The 26,467-nt window shown below is 50.2% G+C and overlaps 1 protein-coding gene across 1 annotated transcript; it reads left to right on the forward strand.

The window, feature by feature from the left end:
* The first annotated feature begins 659 nt into the window (after positions 1–659).
* On the forward strand, positions 660–26,041 carry SREBF2 (sterol regulatory element binding transcription factor 2). The gene is made up of 19 exons (XM_074162401.1): positions 660–741; positions 5,134–5,538; positions 6,416–6,597; positions 7,793–7,933; positions 9,496–9,717; positions 10,860–10,974; positions 11,148–11,329; positions 12,120–12,312; positions 12,887–13,068; positions 13,743–14,016; positions 15,008–15,177; positions 15,390–15,558; positions 16,138–16,258; positions 17,808–17,917; positions 19,246–19,378; positions 19,922–20,090; positions 21,327–21,512; positions 22,400–22,511; positions 23,146–26,041. The coding sequence occupies exons 1-19, from the start codon at positions 660–662 to the stop codon at positions 23,364–23,366; spliced, it is 3,369 nt and encodes a 1,122-aa protein (XP_074018502.1). The 3' UTR covers positions 23,367–26,041.
* The last annotated feature ends 426 nt before the right edge of the window (positions 26,042–26,467 follow it).

The following is a 26,467-nucleotide window of genomic DNA, read 5'->3' on the forward strand; positions in this document are numbered from 1 at the left end:
GGGTGACGGGTCTGGCCCCTCAGGAGGTGCGGGTCCGTGGGGAACTGCGGAGGGACGGAGATGCTAACGGGGGAGGTGGGGAGCGAAGACAAACCCCTTCCTGCAACCCCCTCCACCGCCGCTTTCCACCTGGCCGTTCCCCCCGCGCTGCTTCAGCCGGCCTGGGGGCCCGAAGGTGCCAGATCTGCCCCTGCCGGGTTTCCTGTGGGCAGAGGGGGAGCCGGCAGCGCTCGCCCCGCTCCCACGCGTGTCCTCCGCGCTCGGCGCTGCGCAGCGCTGCGCAGCGCAGCGCCTCTCGCCACGCCTCTCTCATGAATATTCTAATCAAGTGGGCGGGGGCCAGCCCATGCTAATTGCAGCTGCTGATCGCTGACGCGCCATCACACCATGCGCCGCCGCCGCCGCCGATTGGCCGGCGGCGACCTGGTCTCATTGACAACAAACCGCGGGGGGGGCGGGGCGCGCGCGCGGCGCCGCCGCCGTGGCGACGGGGCAGGTGGGGGGGGGGTGTGGGCGGGGCCGGGGCCGCCGGGCCGGGGCGGCCCAAGATGGCGCGGGGTCGGCGGCGCTCGCCGGCAGCCTCCGCTTGAGCGACCGGGGCGGCGGCGGTGGTGGGGGTTCATGCGCCGGTGCCCCCGGCCGCAGCGGGCCCCTGCGCGATGGAGGGCGGCGAGCTGGGCGTGGAGAACATGGAGAGCCTGACCGAGCTGGGCGACGAGCTCACCCTGGGCGACATCGACGGTGGGCGCCGCGGAAAGGGGGGGGGGGGGGGGGCGGTGGCTCCTCGCGTGGGCTCCCCCACGCGGGGTGGGGGGAGCTGTCGTGGCTCCCCGCGTGGGTCTGGGGCTGCTGGTAGTGGGGGAGTAGGGTGCGTGGGTGGGGTGGTTCTTGGGTCCTGCTGCGTGGGGTGTCGTGACCCCCGCCCCGAGTGGGAGTTCAGGGTGGCCGCACCGGCTTGGCCCCGCTGCGAGGGGCTGCGTTTCCCACGCGGCGAGGGTTTTTAGCGCCCGTAAGGAGTGAGTGGGGAATCCCCTCCGTACCGGGTGGGTAAAGGCGGGGGTGCGGGGAGCGGCCACGCGTGTCTCCCGATGGCCAGCCTCGCCTGTGGAGCGCTTTTGAGAGGCTTCTGTGGGCCTGACCCACGCCGGGGGGCGTCGAGGCAGTTACCGCAAAAAGCCGCGTGGAGATGTGGGGGTCCGAGCCCCCGCAGCCGCCGAGCCCTTCCTCCCACGCGTGGCCGCTGCCGGCACGGGGGAGAGTTGGAGAAAGTAATTACCTTGCCCTTCTCCTCCTGCCTCAGACCCACGGGGCAGACGGCGCTGCCCGGGGTTCCCCTCGTGTTTTCTCGTAGCTCTCCTAAAGTCGGTGATAAAGGAGCCGTGCTGCCACTCGTGTCTGTGGGAAGAGGCCGTGCCTCCTCGCCCTCTTCCACCAAACCAGGTGTAACTGCTTAAATTTCCCCCCCTTCCCTTTTTTTTTTTTTTTTTTTAACCCCATTACGTCATCCTAAACCTTCACCACATCGACGCCAGAGCTCAGGCCCACGAGAAAACATCCCCCTTTTCCACCAAAGGGCGGCAAAAGGAAGCGCCCGCGCGCCGTGCCTTGTTGAGTGTTTCCCAAACAGCTGCTGAAAACCCGTTAAAAATGTAATTTCTTGATGAGCTCCCCCGTAGGCTGGGGACGGGGACCTGGCTCGGCTCCCCGTCTGTAATCCCAAACACAGCTCGGCTTTGGGGGGGGCGGAGGGGGGGGGAATGGTGCTTCAAGCATCCTTGTTTAGCAGTTAGGAGATAAAATTAAACTACTGCTTCTAAGTTTCTAATTGCGATTGATTTGTAGTGTAGGGGGGGGCGAAATTTAAACCTCCTTTTTTCTCCCCTTATCATACGTAAAAGAAGAATATACCTCATGAGAAGGTAAGGGCCTGAGTTACCACTCCTAAAGTTGCATAAAGTGCAAAGCGAAGGTGGTGTTTGCTCCTCTTTAAGCACTGTGTAACCACTTCTCGGGATCCACACGGAAACGGAGACGAATGCCGGTGGAGCCGGAGCTGGCTCTGAACCGAGGTGTGCCCGGGGAGGTGTGATTCAGAGCGATGAGTAACTCAGGGGAAAGAGCTTTGCCTTCCTCCCCAGCTTCCAGGGTGGGTTTTCCTGGGGGTGGGGGAGGTATATGATGATCCTGCTTTTTTTTTTTTTGTGCTCCATCATGGATTCATCTCAGGGTTTGAAGTTCTGCACGGGTTTTGCTTTGGGTTTTAAGGCTTCTTGGAGGTGGGTCTCAGCGTTCCTCTCCCGTTCTGGCTGAGGGACCTTCACTGCCTCCCATACGGCGTTTGACTTTCCATGGTGGAGGATGTGCCAACTGCTCTGGGATGTTGGATGGGATGTGGGGCTGGTCCAGGAGTCTTGATGCTGAGCTGAAGGCATCTGGCTCTGCCTCCTACCCTGGCACAAGCTCCGTGGCTGGCCACCGGCACCTCGCTGCTGGGAGGGCAACATCAGAGAGTGAGGTCCGAGTTGGTCATGGGTGCGAAGCATGTCTGGGTTCGGGGCAGAGGGGCTGTTTCTATCAAGGCTGGGGTCTCGGCCACTTTGTGTTTCTCAAAGCAGCCGGTGTGTAGGCTCTGGGCCACCACCTGGGAGAGGTGACTAAAGCCCAGCCCTTGCCTTTCTGCTGGGTGTTTGGGCGCTGGGCTGACAGGAGCAGCAGAAGTCCTCAGTGGGCTCGGTTTCGTAACTCCTTGTTGACATTTTTTAGCCTTGGGCTGGGCTGGGAGAGTTTTCTGCAGTAACATCTCCCTTGGCGTTAGGGACTGAGGCCTCTTCGGCACCCAGGGTGCAGGTGGTCCGGCCACAATGAGTTTGTCACCAGGTGCTGTCCTCCGAAAGCACCCGAGCTTTCTACCAGTCAGTGTAGGCTCTCGCTCTGTTCTCTGCGTAGGCGCAGGTGTTTTAAAAGGCAGAGATTTGGATTTTGGATGCTGCTGTTTCTCCTGCTTTTTATTTTTCTTGTCTTGCTACTAGGAAGGCTCTTGGGCATTTAAAGAGGTGGGTTTGATCTAATTCTGTAGACTTTTTGCATTTAGTCAAAGTTAACTCTGTGGTAAAGATATGGCTCAACTTGTGAGAGTGAGAGTAGTTTTTTTAAATAAGATATTAAATCTGCTGTGTTGAACGCAATGTTCTTTAAAACACAGTACTTGAAATTTGGCTCTTGCACTGGAATTTGCTCTTCCAGAGCGAATCTCGTCCGATTTTTGTTTATTCCTCCCTTGCCGTAGTGAAATAGCAGTGCCATCAAATGAAGAGCTTGAGAAGTACGTAGTTGGAATTCCCAAGTTTATCATGTTGGGGGTTATTTGGGATAGTCTTAGCTGCAGTGGGTTGGAGGGTGAAAAGCTGCTTAATATCTATCTAGATGTTATGCAGAAGTGTTAATCTTTAAACAACCCTCCTTGCTCCGATAATGTTTTGTGAAAGTTTACTGGGGCGTTGCATAAAAAAAATATATATATTTTTCATTCATCTAGTTAAAAGCAGAGACAAAGGTTTGGTGCAGCTGGTCCCCGAGGGCGGCCGCTGCTCCGTGGCAGGGGCACCTCACGTGCCCACTTAGTGTTGGGTTATACATAGGTCAGGAGGACCCGCATCTCCTCCCAGGCTCCTCCATCCAACAGACTCAAGTTCTTAAGAGCAACGGTCGTGGTCAGCGCTTAAATATGTGTAAGGGTGTTGGGAAGATTGCTCATGGAGGAGGAGCAGTATCATAGAAATATGGTGAAACATTTGTGAAGGGAGAAATAAGCTTGGAGGATGATCCCTTTGCTCTGTCTTGGGAGTGTCAGACAAATTAATTGGATAGTGTGTGGGTGGCATTTCAGAGAAGCAGATTAATAGCCCTTTTATTGCTGGGACAATTTCCATGGAAACATTTCCTGAAAAGTTTGCTTCTTTGAATCCCCTTCATTAAACAACATCCTTCAGGTTTGTGGATGAGAAAGCTCCTGGTGTAAGGAGCCCTTTGCAATGTTTTTCCTATGAATCAGAAATCTGTTTTCTACTTTCTGAACCCAATTTTATTATTTAATTATAAACCCTCTGTTACGTTTGTGGATCTGCACCCTTTTTCTTTCTGCTTCCAGAAAAAATAAATCAATAAGACTTTCAGAAAACCATGGAAGAGCCAGTGTAGCATGGGCAGATCCTGGGTTGGGGAAGGATGTCTGACACCTCATGCCACCACCTGCACACAGAGCAGGGGAAGTGCTCAGGTAGCTTAAGATGCATAATTGGATTAAACAGGATTAGATAGAAGGAAGAGGAAGCTTCGCTTATGAACAATGATCTCTTGGTTGTGAAATTTTTTCCTCTGTGGGGGAGAGCTGTAGCGTTGCGGTAGGAGCCTCTTGATGTGGGCTGATAAGATCTTGGAGAAAGTGGGATGGAGAGAAACTGCTGTGCAGTGATTGCAGGCAGGGGATAAACGGGGAGAAAAACCAACAAAAAAAAAAAGTTATTCTGGTGGTTTAAACACATACATGGATTTCTCCTGCTACAGTTTTACAAAGTGTTGTTTTCTTTAGTTTTTTTTCCCCAATTTCTGGTACGCTTGAAAGTAAAGTTAAGATGAATTCTCATTTTCTTATTTTCAGAAAATTATTCTCAGTTTCTGTATTTTCCAGATACTCAATGGGCAGGAGGTACAGGGAAGCCTGAGAATACTCTAAAATTGGGTGGGAGAATGGTTAGTGCTGGAATTGCGGTGGTGCTTGTTTTCTTCCTCCTGCAAGGATTAGATTGGAGCAGTGATGGAATGAGACTGTAATTTTAAACGTGTTGGAGATGGCTTTAAGTTCTAGTCTTGGTTCGGGTCTTGTAGTTTGGGAAAGGGGTGCAGGGGAGTCCTGCCTTCCCTCCCTGAACAGCAGCAGCAGTGCCCAGCTGCTGGCCACCTCTTGGTTTCTCTCTGGAGGTGGTAGGTTGGCGTGATATGTTCTCTGAAGGTTTTGAAGGACCCAGAGCCTCCCCTCTGTGCATGCATGCCACCATTCATGTCCTGACCTGATGGCGGGTGACAAAAGGTATGGAAAATAAAATAACATTGAACGCCTTCTCTTCTGTTTTACAGAGATGCTGCAGTTTGTCAGTAACCAGGCAGGGGACTTCCCGGATCTGTTTTCGGATCACTTGTGTGGCACCTTCCAGGGCAGTGGCAGCGGTAGCAGTGGTGGTGGCAGCAGCAGCAGCGGTGGGACCCTGGAGCCGCAGTTGCAGCGGCCCTACAGCCAGGTGCAGCTCCAGCCCTTCCCACCGCCCCCCGCCTCCCCCCAGCTCCAGAGCCTGCCGGTCAAAGCGGCGCAGGCGACACCTCCAGCCCCTCCACGGTCAGCCCCTCTCCTTCAGCCCCGGCCCCCGCTCCAGCCTCAGCTCCAGCAGCAGGCGGTGATGATCACCCCGACCTTCAGCTCTGCTCCCCAGACCAGGATTATCCAGCAGCCAGTGATCTACCAGAATGCGGCCACGAGTTTCCAAGGTAGCAGTCGGGTGTGCCTGGTGAACTCGTAATAAACGGTGTCGGTGTTCAAACTCCAAAAGCATCCTCAGCCACCACAAGCCTGACACTCCTTTTCATGTGCTGTTGCCTGTGGGGCATCCCTTCTCCTGCCTACGTGGCTTTGGAGTTTGGGGAGCGTGAGAAACTGTCATAAATGAGATCTTAAAGTCTTCATGTGACCTCTTGTGATGGTTGTCGTCTTGCTGCTCTCCTCTGTTACGGCCTTCTTTCCTGTGGGTCTTGCGAGGCCTGAGAAGAGTATGTCTAAAAAATGGTTTTCTGCAACCCTGTGCTCCCACTGGTGGGTGTGGTGGGCAGATCCAGTCTTGAAGCTCCAGTCTGTCCCACATGGCAGTCCAGAATGAAGGCACACTTTAACTACCTAACTCGTGAGTGCAGTACTTGCCTTGAGCAGAGGCGCTTATAGGGGTATCTAACGAAGACCAGATCTTCCTTTGTGAATGCCAGTTGTCTTGATCCTCTTCAGTAGGCATTGATTCTTTATGTGATAAATAGAATCCTGAGGTCCACCAAGATCAGCAGGAGTGGGCAAATTCTGGTTGGATGTACTGCATAATGCCACTGAAGTAATGAGTCCTGTGCTATCAGACCAAAGGTCTTTGACTTTATTTTAGCTGATCCTCTGTGCCTCCTGGAAAGCTGCTATTCTAAGTGCAGCGTCCTCTTGCAGGAGGCACCTAAGGAGCTGGAAGCTTTCCCAATGTGTGGGATGTGTTAGATGAACGCTGCCTACCGAGGAGCTTTGGGGAAGAGGAGTGAAGCTAGAAGCATTTGCAGGCTCCAGAACAGAGACCTGTGTCTCTGCACTATTCCTGACATCTCTTCTGCTTTTCAGTTCTCCAGCCTCAAGTCCAGAGCCTGGTGACGTCCTCCCAGGTGCAGCCGGTTACCATCCAGCAGCAAGTGCAGACTGTGCAGGCCCAGCGAGTGCTGACACAGGCTGCCAATGGCACCATCCAGACCTTAGCACCAGCCACGGTCCAGACGGTCGCTGCACCACAGGTCCAGCAAGTTCCAGTAAGTAAAAATGCGGAGTGATGCAGGGATCCAGCAGCAGAAGAAATGGCTTTTGCAGGTCTCATCTCCTGGCTTGCCAGGGGAAAGGTGGCGAAGGTTTTAGGGCTGGCGGTACTGGCTGGGATTGCTTTTGCACAAATGTTATGTGTGAGAGGTATTTCTAGCCAGCCTGTGTTCCAGAAGTGTTTTGTTTCATGCAAGTCATGCGTGAGAGCCCCTGTTGTGACCCATGATGTGACTTCAAGTAGTGGGCGATGTTCAGAAACCGTTTTCACTAAAACACCTGCATAACTAAACTTGGTCTAACGTATTTTTGTAACTTGGTGCTGCCAAACCAAATTGGAAACCTTACTTGAACGAGCTTTCTTTGACTATTGCCTACTTCTTTGCAAGTTCACCACCTTTACCATGTCTTATAAGGGCCAGCTGATTCTGAAATATTTTCTTCCAGTACTTCTGCCACAGTTTGATCTTTTTGCTGCTAGTGTCGTGTGATACTTGTTTTAAAACATACACAAGAGTGAAAAAGTCCTGTGTGTCTTTATATTAGATAAAACCATTTACGACTAGGGGACTCCCTCAATATAACAAAGTTGCTCTGGTTCAGTTGTTCTGGGCCATCTATAGTATTCTCTGTATTTGAGGGTCAAGGAGATATTTGAAAAAATACGAGCAAGCTGTGTTATGGCAAAATAACTTAGAGATGGTTTTGATCTGCTTGATATTCGTGGTACAGATCCTTTCAGTGAAACTGGAGGAGGGGGAAGCTACTACAGGTATTTGTCAAAGCAGGCTGCCCCAGCCATGTTAGACTCTGAGTACTCAACCAGTTAATGTAGAGAGCTAATTATAGGTGCAATTGGAGAGGGGAAGGGAGCTTTTCCATCAGCTCTTTTGTATTTTTACATACTTGTTTACTTCTGGTGACTGATTTGAAAACCGATGTCCTGGTGGTTCCTCTGCTCCCCTCCCTCCAGCGCTGTTCAGACTGTTTCAGGGTCAGAGATTGCGTCAGGGGCCGACAAACGCCATCCAGGTGATGTGGGGCGCAAGGAGAAAGAAATACTAGCCCATCTCTTTTGCCATCCACTGAAATGTAAAGTTACAGCTCTGTCATCGCTTAACCCTGGCTACTGAGATCAGCAGAGCAACGTGTGCCTGCTCTCCCCTTCACCTCTAACTCTTTTCAACCTAGGTTCTGGTCCAACCTCAGATCATAAAAACAGACTCCCTTGTCTTGACAACCCTGAAAGCGGATGGTAATCCCGTTATGGCCGCAGTACAGAACCCAGCGCTGACAGCACTCACTGCTCCCATTCAGACCACGGCTCTGCAGGTACTGTGTGGATGCTTTTCTTCCTTCCCTCTCCTCACTGACATCCTTTCCTCTTAATGCAAGGAAAGTATTTGGGCTTTAGTAGTCTGCAGTGGTGCAAACGGGAGGGGTTTTGAGGGCTGCTCTAGACATGTCCAGAGTGAGTAATAACCTGTTTCTGCCAAGGCTAAAAACACAGATTGTACTTTTTTGGCAGCCTCCCATGGCCAGTAAGCAAAGACCAAGGGCACGTTTCTGTTTACCTTTTTCTGGTATTACAAGGAGAGGAACACAACCTAAAAATTCCATCCAGTTTTTAACCTCTGGAAGAGACTTGAAACTGAAAGCTAACTCACTCAGAATACCTGTGGAACTTTCTTTTCCACTTCAGTAGTGTCTAATAGCAGTATGTTGAATGTGAAAACTAATAAAGCTACTTCTCAGAGGGCATTTGCAGTGAGGATTCAGTATAATCATTGGAGATGGCAGCTGTGCTTCATGGCCTCCATTTCTTATCAACTTGGAGAAACTTCTGCCCCCAAAGACGCATTTATTACGATTTTGTACATACTGAACAGATATCTCTGTACAAGTATTTACTGGGGAAAGATAAACTTGCAAGTCTGGACCTAAGCTTTGACTTCTTTTGCATAGCACAATAGGCTGCTTCTCTACTTGTTAGCAGCCAGGCTAAAGGCTTCAATTAACCTGCTTGATTTTAGGTGTTTTCACACAGCGGTGAGGCTTAAGTGATTGTGTCTGTCTGAGATGCAATCTGTGAAGCCTTTTGAACACATTGAAATTTGGTGGGAATTAGCCAAGGAAAGGTGTAGGACTTAAATTCCCTCATTTGTCAAGTTCCAGCTTGAAATGAAAATAAATTCATTTATAATATCCCAATTAAAAGACTCTTTTGGAGTTGAAATTGTTCCTGAAGTTGCTCATGTCTAGTTTATTCCCATATGTGTTAGTCTGTCTTTTGACACAAATAACTCTTCCTCTCCATAACCACTTCCCTGATCTTTGGTGTACTTTAGAGAACATGTGTACCGTTCTCAGTCTTGTTCTGCTGGGTTAAGCAGTCTAAAATTTCTTTTATTTCAACTGTCCTAGAAGCCCCTCCATGCAGCTGTTCTGGTGGGATTCATCATCTTTTATCACAGAGTACATACTCCTTTAGTTTGGTGTAGATGTTCTGTCCTACATCTAGATGCCCAAGTTTGAGCTTTTTATGCCAGTGTATATCACTCATTGTCTTTAGTTCCTAATCTTAAGGGTTTCTCTGCTTAGTAGATGAACAGAGAATGATATTGGTGGAAGAGTGTTGTTGCTCTTGGAGAACAAGAGATCTTCCTGCTCCACAGTGACCAGTGTGGGAGTCAGAGTGCAAATTTTTCCTGTGCTGCTGTGCCAATGCTCATGCCAGCTAAGGAAAATGGGAGGAAATTGGCATATCTCTTATTTTCTGAGCTGTACCAACTTTTCCTGATTATTCTTTTGTTTACTTATTTTTCTTTGACCATCATAAACCATATCTACGTTGGCTGATTGCTCGTGACACTTGTTGCATGTGGTCATTGTAGACCCTCGTTGGGAGCAATGGGACCATTTTGACCACAATGCCAGTGATGGTGGGGCAAGAAAAGGTGCCTATCAAACAAGTTCCTGGGGGTGTCAAGCAACCAGAACCACCGAAAGAAGGCGAGAGGAGAACAACTCACAACATCATTGAAAAGCGTTACCGGTCATCCATAAATGACAAGATCATTGAGCTGAAGGACCTTGTCATGGGGACAGATGCCAAGGTAAAGATGTGGAATAAGAGCAAATCTAGTGTCATAAATACTTTGTCTTCAGGTGCTCATTGCTCTACCAAATGGAGCGGTTGGATACATGTGACTGTTAGTAGTATGCGCACGTGTATTGGATAGGACTGTTGAGAAACACTTTTGCAGTGGAAAGCTAGATTCAGGAAAGGTCGCCTGTAACATGATTATTTTAATATGCTAATGGTACTGTTTCTTGAAAATAAGCTATACCTTATGCATTGGTTCTTATGTTAGACCTAACTTAAACAGGCCATCTAGGTAGGATATCCGAGTGGATGTTTTGATAACTTTGCCAAAGCAGAGCTTGCTTAATTTATGTTTCCCTTTCTGTGTGACTGCAGTAGGGATGAGGATTGACAGAGCTTTCCAATTTGTTTCCTTCAGATATGAGTTGTAAAAACTCCTACTCGCTCAAACATTAGAAGCTTTTTTGCACCATGTCTTCAGGGTTGTCCTTGTTAAAGGAGAAACAGCTACTAAACAATTACTATCCCTCAACAATCCTCATGTTGGCAGAGCAGGGAGTAGTAGTATTGATACCTTGCATGGTCTCTGTGCAAATACACGTGTTAGTGAAGTCACCTCTTGTTGCTGGGTGGAACTGGAAGCTTACATTTTAAAAGTGTTGGTGTGTGCTTTGTAGCTCTTTGGGTTTGTGTTTGTAAGCTCTGCTGGAAGTAAATATTTTCATGCAGGTGGCCAAGGGGCTGAGGCACAGAGAGAATCTCTTATCTCAGAATTAAACGTTGGTTAACAAACAGTAGCTTGTTCCATCCCAGGAGAAAGCCACTTCATTTCAAAACTATGGTACTTTCAAAGGACTATTTCTAGCTGAAACCTAGATGTGAACTCTATTGTAATTTGGATGTTAATCTGTTTCCATTGTACTAGTTTTACAAGGTCTTTGAGAGACCCCAGTCCTTGTGTGTCTTTCAAAGTCTGATACCTTGCCCACAGAGTATGCCGCGCTATTAGTTTCTTTGCAGCTGCTGAGTGGTCCTTTACACGGTTTTCTTTATATTACCACATGATACAAAGGGTTGTGGTATCCCTAGAAGCAGGAGTGACCCTTTGACACTTCATATAAACTGCTTTCCATATGTTTTAATGCCTTGCAGATGCACAAGTCTGGAGTCCTGAGAAAAGCCATTGATTACATTAAATACCTACAGCAGGCCAACCATAAGCTGAGGCAGGAGAACATGGTTCTGAAGCTGGCTAACCAAAAAAACAGTAAGTTCAGGATGCCTCTTGCAGGTTTTTTTTTTTATCCTTGACCGAGTTAGATAACCTGCATGTTGCATCAATAGCGGCCAGTGTTACTTCAGGTGACAGAGCCAGTCCCAGTGACGCTGGTGGGATGCCAGATCAAGAAACGTGTACATAATGCACTCTGATTTTTGCAGAGCTGTTGAAGGGCATTGACCTAAGCAGTCTGGTTGACAATGATGTGGATCTGAAGATAGATGACTTCAACCAGAATGTGCTGCTGATGTCTCCTCCAGCCTCTGACTCGGGATCCCAGGCTGGCTTCTCTCCCTATTCCATTGATTCAGAGCCAGGAAGCCCACTCCTTGATGATGCAAAGGTATTTGTGACTTCAGTTGTGAAATTCAAGGCATCTACTTCAGGGATACATAAGGGTCAGAATTTAAATTCTCCTAATTCTCAAGAGTGGAACAATCAGACATCTGGCAAGCAGATCTGTAGGGGTCAGAGATGTAAGGATGAGGAAGGCACATGGGTGTGCTTTATGCTTTCTTAAATGATTGAGATGACTTCCTGAGCTGTATTATCTGAGCCATACGTCAGCTGCTAGAAGAACTGTACTTAGCCTTCAGCCCCTGTAGAGTCTCTGTGGACTTACAGTGCATGTTCATGACCTGAAGAGCACATGGCTTTCCAGGGATATATATGTCCAGTGAATAAAGCAGGAGAACTTAGAAATGGATAATGACATCAGGTGTGGTTAATAAGACCATAAGTGACCACAGTAACGGGAAGCTGTTAGTTGTCTTCAGCTGACAGGTTTGTTTTGTGGGTATCGCAGAAGTAGTGGGTCTTCTGGAAGATCCTCAAAAGAGTGAGGGCAGCAAAGGTTAATCCTAGCCTAAACCAGGGATCTGGTTAATGATAACTGAAATGACTGGGAGCAGAAGGAAGGTGAAGGCACTCAAATACTTCCACCTTATCTTACTAAGCTAGTGAAAGCTTCACCAGAGTTTTTGCTGATCTCAATCATAAAAGCAAATTTTAAAACATGTTCTGTTTCCCCTTCTTCCCTACCCCTCCCTTGGCATAAGTATTTTTTGTTCTAAAGAATGGTAGGCAGTTTCTTTTCTCCTCTTACTTTTCTCTTCACTTGTATTCCTCTGAAGGTTAAAGATGAGCCTGACTCTCCTCCTGTGGCCCTTGGTATGGTGGATCGCTCTCGAATACTCCTCTGTGCTCTCACATTCCTTTGCCTTTCCTTCAATCCTCTGACATCCCTTCTGAATGCCCGAGGAACCCCAGAGTCTGACAGCCTGGTGCACCACGGCTCCGGCAGGAACATGCTGACCATTGAGTCAGGTAATGAACTAGAATAGTTTGGACCACAGAAAGGGGACAGGCTTATATGGTCTCCCTAAAGACCATCTCCAGGTGTGACAGCTGCAGCTCACGAGGTGAACTGTGGGTGTGATCTAGTAGGATTGGCTTTTGTGTTCAGGGAGTTGTATGACCTTTGTTTAATGGTGGGGAGGGGTGGTAACCACAGAGCTGGGTGTGGGAGGAGAGCCAGCTGTGAGTGCTTTGACACAGTTCCAGTTTACATCCACATCCAGTGTTCTTCTTGAACAAAACCAGCCTTTGCTCAGCCTGGTGAGGTTAGAGGGGGCACCTGATTTTAGCTCAGCAGCCTAGGCTGTCGGGATAGACCCTTGAAAGTAATTCAGAGTAAGGTGTCATCCTGTCTTCACTGATCTTTGAGGCATGTTCAGATGAAGAACTGTTGATACAGGTGTTTCCTGATTAAAATGCAGTCTTTGCAAAAGTTGCTACGGCATGTGGCAAGTGTAGCAAGACATGGTTTTGGGTCTGTGCTCCTCCTGTTGCTGGGCTTTCAGAGTCCGGATAAACTTTCCTTCTGGGATGCCCATTGCAGATGCAGGTGGTTGGTTCGGCTGGATGATGCCCACGCTGATCCTGTGGCTTGTGAATGGAGTGATTGTACTGAGCGTGTTCGTGAAGCTCCTGGTGCACGGAGAGCCAGTGACCCGGCTGCACTCAAGGTCATCGGTCACGTTCTGGAGGCATCGCAAGCAAGCAGACCTGGATTTGGCACGGGTAAAGCTGACTTGTTGTTTTGCATCAAACTCATCTCTTCTAGGAGGGGGTATGGGTAAACATGGCCTAGTGAGGCAGTGGCTCGGCAAGAGCATGGTATTCCTCGGGGGGATTATCCTGTCTGATTTCAGACAAGCTGGTACTATGTTGTCTTGAGCAGATTGCCATCCTCCCTCAGCCTAATTTAGTCAGGGATGGATGTCAGCGTTGGAAGAGGCTCCTAACTTATGTCCTTGTTCCTTGCTGCTGCATCTTGTAGTAATCTGGCAGCAAGGTCTTGGGTTTTGTCCAGAATCTGGCCTCTGCTGTGTCTGTTTGTCTGCTGTACTCCAGCCTCTTGGAAGTCTTCTCCGTTGTTGAGGCAACATTTGTCTTTTGATATGGGGATGCTGAAACTTCCATGTGGGTTGAGAAGGGAGGAAGCCCCTTTCACCTAGTGCTGATGTGTGTCATGGGCAGTGTAGGATCAGAGCCATGCGTGGAAGGAGATGTGTAGGGCCAGATTTGAAGCTGGTGTAAATTCATGTTTACTGGGACTGTCTTGACTTCATTCAGCTAAAGGTCGTGTCCCAGCTTGCACATGAGTTTATCTTGCTTCCAATGACAAGGAGGTCCCAAAGTGTCTCTGTGATGGTGCTTTTTTGTTGTTGAACCTTTTGCTGTGTTATTTGCAGGGGGATTTTGCTGCAGCGGCATCAAACCTGCAGACTTGCCTGTCGGTACTCGGCCGAGCATTGCCGGCTTCCCGCCTGGACTTGGCCTGCAGCCTGTCCTGGAACGTCATCCGCTACAGCCTGCAGAAGCTGGCGCTGGTGCGGTGGCTGCTGAAGAGGACTTCTCATCAGTGGCGGGCACGGGAGGCTACTGCAGGCTTTGAGGACGAGGCCAAGACCAGCGCTCGAGATGCAGCTCTAGCGTATCACAAGCTCCATCAGCTCCACATAACAGGTAGGAGCAGAGGTGGCAGATCTGCTGTCCGCGTTTTGCCAAATGAGGAGACTCAGAGCTGGTCCTGGGGGATACAGGGGGAGCACTATGGAAGACTGCTTTTGGAAATCAGCCTAACAAATTTTAGGAGCCACATAGTAAAACACGACAGGTTCATGCAATAAAATAGCTCTGTAAGAACGGCCAAAGCAACAGCGGTGTCTTGAGTCTGCAGAGGTGGCTGAGAGTCTTTCCCAAGCAGCAGTTGATTGACTCCAGTCACTTTCTGCCTGCTGTTGAGGGCTTATTTCATCCCTTTCACTTGGGAATGTGAGGTGGAAGCAGGGGCTGGGGTTAATTGCTGGAAGAACTTAAATTTCCGAAGCTGTGTAGAGCACAGATTGCCAGTTGGTGTTGATATGCTTTGAAAACCTGGGTGTGTGCACATGTACTGGGGAAGTGCTTGAATGTTCCTTGTGAGTGGTTGTTTTTCCTACTTCCTTGGCAAACCAATTTGCAGTGTTAATAGGCTCCAAGCACATCAGAAGTCCAAGCTAAACTTCCTTCTGCCTAATCACGCTCTGTGAGTTGCAGCCATGCCACCAGGGATAAGTACTTGTCCTTAATATTATCTGTGTAGGTACAGGTGTGGATTGCAAAGGAGTTCACTTTTAAGATAGTGATGAATATAGCGAGACAAAATTTGCTGATGATTTTATCCTAACTGGTTTAGCTGTACAGGGCTTTCTTGCTGAAGTGAGGCTGTGGATGCCAACCTTGGTATCTGTGAAGGGAAGACTCGGTTACGGTTGTTCTGTTGCCTGAATACAAAATAGGCATAAGATGTTGTAAGCTTCTCATGTCAACAGGTTCTTATTGTCTCTTTAGGATAGCAGCCCTGCAAATCATGGTACTTTTGAGTAGCTGATACTACTGCATTAAAAGTAGTAGTAAAATTGAAGTAATTAAAAGTAGTAATTGCAAGCTAACCGTTTTCCTTTCCTTGGTGCAGGTAAACTTCCCTCCAGCTCAGCTTACTCGGGCTTGCACATGGCCCTGTGCGCTGTGAATCTGGCTGAGTGCGCAGAAGAAAAGATCCCGCCCAGCACAATGGCAGAAATCCACCTGACGGCTGCGGTTGGCTTGAAAACCCGCTGTGGCGGCAAGCTTGGCTTCCTAGCGGTGAGTTGTCTCCTCTCCCATCACACCTCCAAGCAGAACTCTAGGAAGGTCTGCAAGCTGGCATTGCCGTAGCTCAGGGCATCTGCTAGCACTACAATTACAATATGGCCTGCAATTATGATATGAGCTGTAATTATGGTGTGACCTTTGTCTTCGGTGGTGTGTCTCTTTCCCTGGATGCTGTTCTCAATCTTAGCCTCTCCTTTCCCCAGAGCTACTTTCTGAGCCAGGCTCAAAGCCTATGCAGCTCGGAGCGGAGTGCCATTCCTGACTCGTTGCGTTGGCTCTGCCACCCCCTGGGACAGAAGTTTTTCGTGGAGCGAAGCTGGACGGTTAAGTCTGCAGCGAAGGAGAGCCTGTACTGCACCCAGAGGAACCCTGGTGAGAGCCACGTGTGTCCTGAGTGCGTGGCGTCTGGTTGTTTCAAGCTTGGCAGTCTCTCCACCTCTGGGACAAAAGCGGGTGTCTTGTTTGAGAGCTTGCTCTTCTGTGTCCACCCTGCTTGTGGTCTTGATGGGCGAGAGCGGCTGCAGAGCTGAGAGATGTCTCCTCAGCCTGCAGGAGCTGGCTCTCTTCCCTTTGGATACTGTGCTGTATTATCCCACTTGCGTCTTAATGTGCTGGAACACAATCTGCATGTGGTCCTGAATGTCTGGGGTGTGACTTTGGAGGGTGATGAAGGTTTATCCTCTGCAAATCAGTGTCATCACTGTTTTGCTGAGTGGCTGGAGTGCCAGAGGGACGTTTGTCTAAGGGCTGCAGCTTTATAAATGGATTAAAGGGTTAAAAAGGCCCTGAAAATTTAGTCTTTAGAAATCTTTGCATTAATTCCTCAAGAATTTCCCTCTACTGCTCTTCCTCTTGCTGCTATGTTTTGATTCTTCTTTTTGGTTGTATTGAGAGGTGGCTATCACCGCATGCAAGTGAAATGGTTTGGTTTTTTTTTTCCTTCCTCTCTAGCCGATCCTATTGCACAAGTTCATCAGGCGTTTTGTGAGAACCTGCTAGAGCGAGCGGTGGATTCACTCGTGAAGCCTCAGACTAGGAAAGAGATAGCGGAACAAGAGGAGGAGGAGCCGTGGTAAGTTTACATGCTGTGTGCTGGGGACTGCTCGCCCCAGCTGCAGGCTCTGAGGCAGAGCTCAGTTCCGTTGACTGAGGCAAATTGAGTGCTCTGGGGCAAGTCCTTATTAAGGACTTGAAATGACAACTTAAGTCTGACTACCCCAGCTTATTAGATGGGCGAGCTCTCCCTTTTCATATTAAAAGCTCTGAAGTCAAAGGTGAGAAGCTCTGACTGCCGATAGGTGTGGTAAGGATTTCTGGTTGATTCCTGAACTGGATGGATGGTGCTTTCTCTGCTGACAAAATTTAATGTTCAGGAACAGTAAAATTAGTGTGCACCTGCCACTTCTATAAACCGAAACCTACATCCATGGCTCTAAGAGCGCGAAGGTCTGGCATGTCGGAGAGTGACCTCACTGGCTCGCTACCTTATGCGTGAGAGTCTTCTCCTAACTGAAGTGCCACATTTACCGGCAGTGAAAAATCAAACTGATGCCTGGCAAGAGGGGAAGAGATGATGTTGGCCGAAATTGTCATTGGCCTCTAAGCTCTGTGATCAAATGAAAGGGGCCCGTAGGTGGGTGTCAGAGCAGCTTTTTCTACTGAACTGCATCCAGCTCTTTCCTGGACTCCACAGGAAGCAGAGCTCCAGCCTTTGCCAGCAATTCTGTGCTGTTTCTAGCTGATCTCCAAATAAGCTGGTGCCAGGCAAATGCTGTATAAATACACGGGAAGCTCTGTAAGGATTCTGTCCCAAAAAAGTGTGGGTAAAAGCCTCAAATGGGAAGATAACCTGGTTTTCCTATCTATGTAGGGAAAGTAGTACACATTTAGCTTTATTTTCAATCTCGCATCTGTTTCCTAGCATCGCTGCAGAGGTTGAGCAGCAAGTTCAGTCTAATTGCTTGCAAAAATGCTTGTGATCAGAGGCTGCTGTTGATGATGAGAGAAAGTAGCAGGATTCGTGTAAGTGAGGTGGATAGTTAGTATAGTTGTAGGAGTCCCATTTCCTGGTGGGAAGGACTAGCTTTAGTAATACAGCAAGCCTTCCCCCGCCCCCAGGGGTAGGAGCTTATGGATCTTCCTCTGTAGCATGCCCCAGGAAATTCGATCATTGCCACCTATGCTGCTTTCTCTGACCAATGCTATTAATGCATTGTTGCTTGCATTCATAGATATTTGCATATATGCAAATAGTCACTCACAGAAATGTAGTTCAGCCTCTTTTGGAGGCAGTGATGGAAAAGGAGCCTGTAATCAACTTACATATCATGTCCAGCATCTCTGTAGCTGAGGTGAGACTCCCAGAACTCTGGTTCTGTGCTGGTCTCCTTGCATATGGAGATGTGAGGCTGCTCCTCCCTGAGCCTCTGTCTGTGTGCTTCTGCTCTCAGGGAGGTCTCTTTGGTCTGGTGGTGTTGTGTTACTTGTAGAGCTTGAACTTTCTCCTGGATTAATGGATGAGCATTGTTTAAAATTGCCTTTTGAGTGATGAGAAATGCCTTTAGGCTTTGGTATCTCCTGTTTGACAGCATAGCGAAGGTCTACCTTGCTTCTTGTTTCAGCGAGTTCTCTAGTGCCATGGAGTACCTGAAATTGCTCAACTCTTTCTTGGACTCAATGGGAAGTGGAGCCCCACCCTTTGCCAGTAATTCTGTACTCAAGTCTGCCCTGGGTAAGTCTGGCAGAACCGAAGCTCTTCCAGCTGCAGGAACTACTGCTGTTATGTGTTCCCCCTCTCCCCACCACCTCTCAAACTCCAGGCAAGGAGAAATGCAGTCCTTGGAGTGACACTCGATTGCTGAGCAGCAGCCCACCACAATGTGGTATGGTGGCTCAGACTAGAAGAGGATGGTTGGGGAGGCTCGTAAATTCGGCTGTGTGTTGTAATGCTGGGTGCCCAGGTGGGACCGCTGTTATTTGTATTGTTGGGTGCCCTCCAATCTGAACTCTGTGCCCTCGCCTGAGAGCTTGCTCCTCCTGGCAACGCAAAGCGGGGTGAAGGGTATAGCATATAAACCAGCATAGTAGTGTTGCAGTTGAGGTACAAGAAGGTTTTTTTCCACTTAATTGCCTATTGGACCAAATACAGGTTGACCTCACTTTCACAACAGCTGTCATGCATATTCCTCAATCTCCAGAGACCTGCAGCCCCTGCTGTAGACGAGCTCTGGGCATCTATTGGGAGGTGCTTTGTTTGGTCTCTTGGTGTATATTTAGTGGGATATCGAGAGCTGTAGACTCCCGCTGAGCTGTGTCCTCATCTGAGCTTGGCTGGTAGCAGGCTGCTGCAGTATTTCTTTTGCTTGGTGTTGGTACATACAGCACCTGGCAGTTCACTGGGATGCTGCTGGAGCTGTAGACACAGACTAACTGTGCTGTACCTAAAATGTGTAGCGCAAACATAGAAGGGAAACTAGATACTTCTTTTTCAAGGATTTTTTTTTTTTTTTTTTGTATAAAGGGAAGTCTGTATTTATGTCAATATTGTAATGAAATTTAAAAGCAGCTCAGAGTAGCAGAGCCTATGTCCTTTGGCCCTAGGTAGTGGCTTTGGGAAGTTTTTGAGGGGATGTTAAATAACAGAGGAAGTGCTACAGGGAACTTGATGTTCGGTTTACTAGTTTGATGGTGGTTAGTGCCAAGACACAGCATATACAAATTGAGTTGTTTCTTCAGGGTGGTGAGTGGAGATCCTTGTCAGGCAGGACATCAGCAGATTTCTTGACAAGTTGAAGGGGGGTAAGTTCTTGTTGACAAGATACAAACCTGTCACACAAAACTCTGCAGTCAGATGTAGGGTGTTTGCAAGTTGCTTTGTGTTCCTGCAGCATGTTTCAGCGTCTACCCAGACAGCTGCATTCCCATGGGATCAGTTTGGGCTCGTTAGCATTGAGCTTGGCAGAAGGCACTGACAAGGGCACATGACACCCGCCTGCTTCTCCGAGCGGGAAGGAGCCAGGTGTCCTCTCCTGGGTTGCAGCTTGTGATTGTGTTTCACAGGCCCTGATGTGGTGTGCCGGTGGTGGTCAGCAGCGGTGGCTATGGCAATCGGTTGGCTCCGAGGGGACGACGCAGCTGTGAGGTCGCATTTCACAGAAGTGGAGCGCATGCCGAAACCCCTGGAGATGTCAGAGTGCGTAGGCCTCGTATGACTTTCAAACCCCTGCTCCTCCTAAACGGGAGCAGCTCTTCCCCAACCCTTGTCCTGTGGGCTACCCCTAATTGTGCTCTGGAGTCACATGCTTCTTGTGTTTTGGGATGCAACGTGCTCAGAAACCGATGTGTAGATCAAGGCTTGCAGTCTGATACTAGAACTGTGGACTGAAGAGTCAGAATTGCTTCTTTAGCAACGTTTTCTGGCTTTGTTCTAATTGCACAGCCCTCCTGCCTTCCAAAATCAAACAACAAAACTCATGCACTGATGGAAAGGCTACTGTCACCATCTTGGTTCTTTTGCATTAAAGCTTCTTAGCCAGTTTCCTTCCATTTCTCTGTGTGGTCTGTGTAGGTGAGGAACAATTTCCATCTTTTTTTCTCTCTAAGAAATGATATCTCTGCTAGTGAAGATGGGAAGCTGAAAGCTGATGCAGGTTGCTGCTTGAGCTCAGCTCCTGGGGCTGCCCTGCGGCAGCATGACATGGTACTGCTCGAAAGCAGTGCTTTCTTTCTCTTTCAGGAATGCCCTGGTGAAAGCCACCTTCTACGTGTGTAAAGCCATGCAGGCCTCGCTGTCTGGGAAGGCAGATGGACAGCAGAGCTCCCTGGGTCACTGTGAGAGAGCCAGCAGTCAGTTGTGGAACAGCCTCAACATGAGCAGCGGTGTCTCCAGCACCGTCCTCAACAACGTAAGAGCTATAAGCCCCGGGAGGACATATCGTCTGTCTTAGTTGTAAAGTTTATCTTGCTGTAGGTGTATTGCTTCCCTGTTTTATCTGCATTCTCCATCCATCCTGTGTCTGGTGGGAGTAGAGGGGAAACTTCCTCCCTTTCCTTGCGAGGGGCATTGACATCTTTCTGCCTCTGCTGTGTGGAGGAGCAGAACTGCAAGTACAACATCGTTTCCCTGGGCATGGTCTCAGATAGCTGAGCTCTCACTCATCTTCTGCCAGTAGTTGTCGCCCCTTTCTGGTGCTTTGACCACTTGGATGCTTCCCGTGGGCCAGATTTAATCTCTGTCCTCCAAATGAAGTTGCTGACACCTGTGAAGCAGGACCTCATTAAGTTGAGTCTGCTCTGTTTCAGGCAGCAATCGAGTGTTTGAACCCTCTACCACAAAAGCGGGACTGTGCTGTGCTATTCCTGAGTTTGTGTGGGGCTTGTTTCTCTTCTTTCCAGGTTTACCTAAAGCTGGAGCTTCCCTGCGTAGCACATGGGACACAGTTCTAGTCCCTTCTGTCGCTCCTGGGTGGCAGCTGTAGTGCATTGTAGTTGCATTGCATGTTGTGGCAGTAACTGTGCAATGTTTCTGCAGTGCAGTACAGAGGCACTCGCCCCTTCGGCTGTGCACGTGGAGTCCCCTAAAGAGCAGCTCGGATGGCGAGCGATGCTAGGGGGCAGCAGCAGATGGGGAAAAGGGATTTGGGCAGCCACTGTGGGCTATGTTGAGACTGCCTGCTTTTTTTTCCTCTGCAGGTAGCAAGGCTGTCTTTGCTGTTTCCCACTAATTAGTATCGCTGATTGGGCCAGAAAGCCTTTGGGGAATGCTAGGGCATTGCCGGTGCAATATCCCCTTGGCACATCTTGTCTTGGGCTGGGGTCAGGGTCAGCCTTGTAGAGGGGTTGGCTCTCCTGGAGGGGACAGATGCTCCTTGGACACAACCTGGCCCTTGTCCCTTAAACTGAACGTCTCAATGCTGGGCACCAAAGGTGCTGCTTGGGCAAAAGGTGAAGTCCTGCTCCCTTCAGTGCATCGTGGTGGGGGTGGCTCGGCTGGGAGGGCCAGGGACTTCCCCTGGGTGGGCAGGAGGTGCCGTGGCTGCCCTCCTGCGGGCCATGTCGGCAGCTGTGTAGCAAATGGCCTGTTACTCGCCTGATGGATTGTGTTAATAAGCATGTGTGCCTGGGCCCCCTGGCTCTTGCAGATGATCCAGCTGCTGGCCTGTGACTTGCTGCTCTCTCTCCGCACCAGCCTGTGGCAGAAGCAGGCGAACGCCAGCCAGGCCCTGGGTGAGACCTACCATGCCTCGGCCCCCGAGCTGACGGGCTTCCAGCGCGACCTTGGCAGCCTGCGCAAGCTGGCCCATGGCTTCAGGCCCGCCTATCGCAAGGTGACAGCTTGCCTCCTCCATCCGCTCCACCTCCAGCTTAGCTATAGCCTTTCCTGAGGGGGTGATGGGGAAGCTGCTGCCATTGGAGAAACATAGGATCTGCATGGGCTTGAGCGGTTTGGACATTTGGGATGGGATGGTCTGCCACTAGCAGCCTCCAAACTTTGTCTTGGTGGGTGATGAGGGAGGTTCCCATGGGAGTCCAGTGCATGTGGGGAGGTTAGTGCCTTAGTTTCTACCTAGAAAACCATCAGCACGTCTGTATTGCCAAGCAAATACCATGGCATCCTGTCCCCTTCAGACTGGGTCAGTCCCTCCAGAGAGGCTTCCTTGGCCATATTGGCTCTGCGGGTAGCTGCGGGGTCAGATGTCTTTTGCACCTGTAGAGCATCAGGCTCTTCTCTGGCTTCCCACCACCCTTCTGTTCTGTTTAGTCTATCTAGTATTAAGCCTCTGTAGAGGAAGTGTATTCTAACACTTGGACAACACCAGGACAACTCTCTTGTCCAAACTCTGGATTTCAAAGTTTGATGCTGTTACCAGTGCTGCGCTAGCAGCCTGGGGTGAGATGACTACCTAGGCCAGGGTTTGCTCTCCCATTTTCCCTGCTCTCATTCCTCCCCTTTCCAGGCCACTCAGAGCTATGTTTCAAAAGCCTTTTTTTTTTTTTTTTTTTTTTTTCCCCTCCTCATGGTTGTCCTGACCTGCAAATTCCCCAGAGACAGGTGGGAAGATGAGGGAGGAGTGAGGAAGAGAGTCTCTGTTGTTGTCGAGACATCAGCGCTCCACTCTCAAAACGGGGTGGGCTGAGGGATGACGCGAGTTCAGCCGCAGCATCACCCCCAAGCCAGCTCGCCTTTCACCCCCTGTCCTGCCTTCCCTTCCAGGTCTTCCTCCATGAGGCCACCGTGCGCCTGATGGCCGGTGCCAGCCCTACCCGCACCCACCAGCTGCTGGAGCACAGCTTGAGGCGACGCACACCCCAGAGCAGCAAGCAAGGTCTGCCCTGGGGCCCGGGCAGCGACCCACTGCTCGTGGGGCTGGGAGGGGGCAGCGCTTGGGCAAGGTTGCGGGGGGCATAGCTGCAGCCTGCAGCATCTTACCCATGTCTGAGGCTCAGGATAACAAGCTCCCATCAGCCTGTAGCTCATGGTGATGCTTTGTACCAGCTGGCTAAAGCGAGCTGCCAGCTCTGGGCTGGAGGTGTCGGCACACAGGTGGGAAAATGTTTGCTTTCGTGCAGCCATGCATGCGCAAAGCTTGGCAGGCTGGAGTTTGGGGTGGTCAATGGAAAGGCAGAAGCCAGGAATCCTAATGGGGTGGGGAGTAAAGAGACATGGTGCTGGCTATAAAATCTCTTGAGGGGTTAAAGACAACGGGAAGATGTGTGTGCTGATGCTGGGATGAGCTCTAGGAAGTGAAGTGGAAGGGACCGTCTCCATAGAAGATAGGATGGCCAGTCCCTGCCTGACTCCAGCTCAGACTGTTGTCTTCTGCCAGCCTAAAGCAGCTGCTTGGGGCTCCGCAGGGTACCCCTCACTCTTGGCACACCCAGGGATGCCTGTGCTAACTGGTCCCAGTCGAGGGCCTGTATGGCTTCATTGTGAGCTTTCTCTCTCCTCTTTGTGCGTAGGTGAACTGGACACCCTGCCAGGCCAGAGGGAGCGAGCCACGGCCATCCTGTTGGCCTGCCGCCATCTCCCCCTCTCCTTCCTCTCCTCTCCGGGCCAGCGAGCGGTCCTGCTGGCTGAGGCCGCCCGCACCCTGGAGAAGGTGGGGGACAAGCGCTCCTGCAACGACTGCCAGCAGATGATCGTCAAGCTGAGTGGGGGCACGGCCATTGCTGCCTCCTAACACTGGCACGGGGTTGCCTCGTGTAAAGACAGCCTGGTCGACAGTCAGCCTGGACTTCCTTTCTTGAGCTTAAGAAAAAAAAAAAGTGCTAGGTTAGGGTTGTGCCGGTGGGATTAAGATGGGGTGGGAGAGGGGGGGAGGGTTTTGGTTTTGTTTCGGTTTTTTTGTTTTGTTTTGGGTTTTTTTATTACCTTGTCCCAGGTTTAGCTTTATTAGCCCCCTTGCTTGTTCTCAGGCGCTGCAGCAGAAATCTGTCTAGTTGTGGTTTTTGCGACTGTGCCTGGGGCTGTTGGGAAGCGCTGCCCGGACCTGGAGCCCCCATCCCTGGCTGGGGGGGAGAAGCCCACAAGCCCAAGGCACAGAGAAATGGCACATCCCGTGTCTGTCCTCAGGGGCACCTTGTTCCTTTCGCAAACACCTCTGCAGAAAGAAACCTCGGGGGAGGACAGAGGATCTGCTCAAGCCTTACCCCCCCTCCCCGGGGCTGCTGGGGTCTGGGGCCATTCCTGAGAGAGGCGGGGGAAAGACACCAGCTTTCCTTGTGCTGTGTGTCAGGAAACTGAAGCCCCCTAGACCCAGCTTACAGAGGTGCTCTGGGAGTATCACTTGGGGCCAGTACTGCCCGGCAAATTTCTCTACGGTTTTTATACAGGTTTTTTATAGAAGTGTTTGTGGCTTTACAAATATGTAGGGAATGATGCAGCAGATTTCCCTTCCTCTCCATTTCATGCATCTCCTTCCTGTGATCAGATCTGCCTCTAGTTTTTGGCAGGGGGATAGGTTTGGGGCAGCCTACAACAAGCAGAGCCTTGTAGAAGGCTGGGGAGTCCTTGGTCATCTGGGGCCAGGTGGCAGCAGAGGTGGACCTGCAGCACCCTGCATTCTGCTTGAAGGGTGAATGCTTCTCTGGTGCCTTTTTGTTGATGCAGGAACAATTTTTAGAAACAAGTTTTTTATTTCACTCAAGTCCCAGTCCCAGAACTTGTCTTCAGGTGTTTCTCCTCCCCTTCTCCAACTGCTCAACAGCTCCTGAGCTCCTGCAGGGACTGGGAGGCACTGGCTCAGGGTGCGAGCCTCCCAGCTCTGTTACCATGGCTATTCAGAGCAGTTTGATTTGCAGGTGTTGAATCGCCTGTGACTTTCCAAGAGGGGGAGGCGGATCGGGGACAGGGAGGGAACGGTTTGCCCTCTTTCTCTCTGCCTTTCCTGTTGCATCTCTCCAAAGAAGTGCAAAGCGGCTGCCCTCTCGCAGGCGCAAATGTGGAAACGAGCCTATGGTGGGCAGGCATCACTCTTTCTCCCTGTGTATAGCTGGTGTGCGCTCTGTGTCAGCAGCTAGAAACACTTGGATACAGGCAGCAGCCCAATCCTGTCCTGTCCCAGTCAGGCCCGTACAGCCTGATGCCTCCTGCAAAATCAGAGCTCGGGCTGTTTCGCAAGAAGCTTCTACATGTGTCTAGCTTTTGCAAAGGGGCATGAGAGCTTGAGCTCCTTCCAGAATAAGGGGGGAAAAGGATGGGGGCTTGTCTCACTTTGCACAGGGTCGTTTGATAGCTGGGAGAGGGATTTCATGTGCTGCAGGAATTGAGTGCAAGCAATGCTAGTCTTAGAGGTGCCTGGCTTCAAGCTGGAAACTGGGACCAGGAGAAACCTGTGCCCCAGCAAATCCCGTTCACAAGTGACCCTGTGCCATAGCTGCAAACAAAAGCATGGGGACCAGAAGATGCTTCCTTCATTCCCCCACTTTATTTGGGGAAGAGCTGGTGGACCCCCAGCCCTGATCACCAGCAGCCTGTGCAATTGGAGGGGAGCTCATCCTTTGAGGGGCAGAGGTTGCTCTTGCCTGTCTTTGATCAGTGTAGGGGATGCTCTGGTTCGGGTGGTGGCAGCCACTTCTGCTTCGAGCAGGTATCCTAAATGTGCAGAACAGCTCTTGGGTTTGGGTGGGTTTTGATTGCCTATCCCAAGTTTCCCAGCTTATCAGTGATCCTATTTTGGGGGGTAGATCACAGCCTCCTACTCTTTCTCCTCTTAAGCTGCTTTTGCACAGACTTCCTGGTCATGGGTTTTTCCTAAAAATACAGAAACTCCTCACCTGTGGCAACCTCCCAGTTATTTTGCATTTCCCCAGATCGGTATCCAACACGTGGGAAGTCTTGTGCTTGAGTAAAAGAGGAAGTGAGACTTTTTGGAGATGCTCAGGCTTCACTTTGTCGCTAATGGTGGACCAAGTCCTGGGGGCTGGGCTGCAGGGAGGACCGGCTGGGCTGGGGGCGAGTGGCTGCTGGGCTGAAAGCCTGGTGGCTAATGTTACGATTCATGGAGGGTCCCAGGACTGCTACTGCTTCTCTCCCCTCCAGGGCAAGGGATCTCTGCCCTGTTTTTTTTTTTCTACACTGTTCATAAATTTGCTGCCCACGTGTCCCTACAACTTCTTTTTATATGTGTGTGTATATACTGTAACTTGTTTTGTTTGTTTGTGGGTGGGAGGAAATTGTTTTATGGATTATGTGAAGAAAGTCTATTTATCCACATGGAGTTTGGAGTAGGGATGCTTTGTGAAATGAGGTGCAACTGGTGGTGGGGAGGTTCCCCGGGGAACATATCTGCTGTCTGAAAACCCTGTTCCAGGGCTTGGGAGCATCTGTTACCTAATAAAGGTGAACGTTACCACCACCTCCCGCCTGCCCTCTTTCTCTCAGTCCTCTTCATCACACCCAGCAGCTGCTCTTAAACGTAGGTGAGCCTGAAATGTCCTTCAGAGGTGCCCAATCACACAAGCGCTTTGGGAAGCTGTCAGTCCTTTGTCTAGATAACCTGGAAAATGGAGCTGTATGTCTTGCAATGAATGACGGTCCCATGGTGGAGCGAGTGTGGTGTCTCTGTGCTCCTTTGGAAGCCACCCAAGAGGCTGATGGCTTGAGCAGAGCCAAGCAAGGTAGAGCTGGGCCAGAAGCCTGCAATTTTAGGAGCAGCTATATGGGAGGAAAGCTTTTACCTGACCTTGCTTGGAACAGTGTCCTTTCTCTCCATCTCTGTTTCTCTGCACCCCCTGGTAAAACTCTGTCAGAACCATTAAACTGCAGGCAGAGGAGATCTGT

Source organism: Numenius arquata, chromosome 2, assembly GCF_964106895.1.
Source record: "Numenius arquata chromosome 2, bNumArq3.hap1.1, whole genome shotgun sequence".
In the NCBI taxonomy this organism is placed as follows: domain Eukaryota; kingdom Metazoa; phylum Chordata; class Aves; order Charadriiformes; family Scolopacidae; genus Numenius; species Numenius arquata.

Bases quoted from the DNA above. Each gene is read 5' to 3' on its own strand.
- SREBF2 (XM_074162401.1), top strand. From the start codon at position 660: ATGGAGGGCGGCGAGCTGGGCGTGGAGAACATGGAGAGCCTGACCGAG. The intron at 17,918-19,245 runs GTAAGTCTGGCA...TGTGTTTCACAG, and splicing joins TGTACTCAAGTCTGCCCTGG to GCCCTGATGTGGTGTGCCGG. The intron at 21,513-22,399 runs GTGACAGCTTGC...CTTCCCTTCCAG, and splicing joins TCAGGCCCGCCTATCGCAAG to GTCTTCCTCCATGAGGCCAC.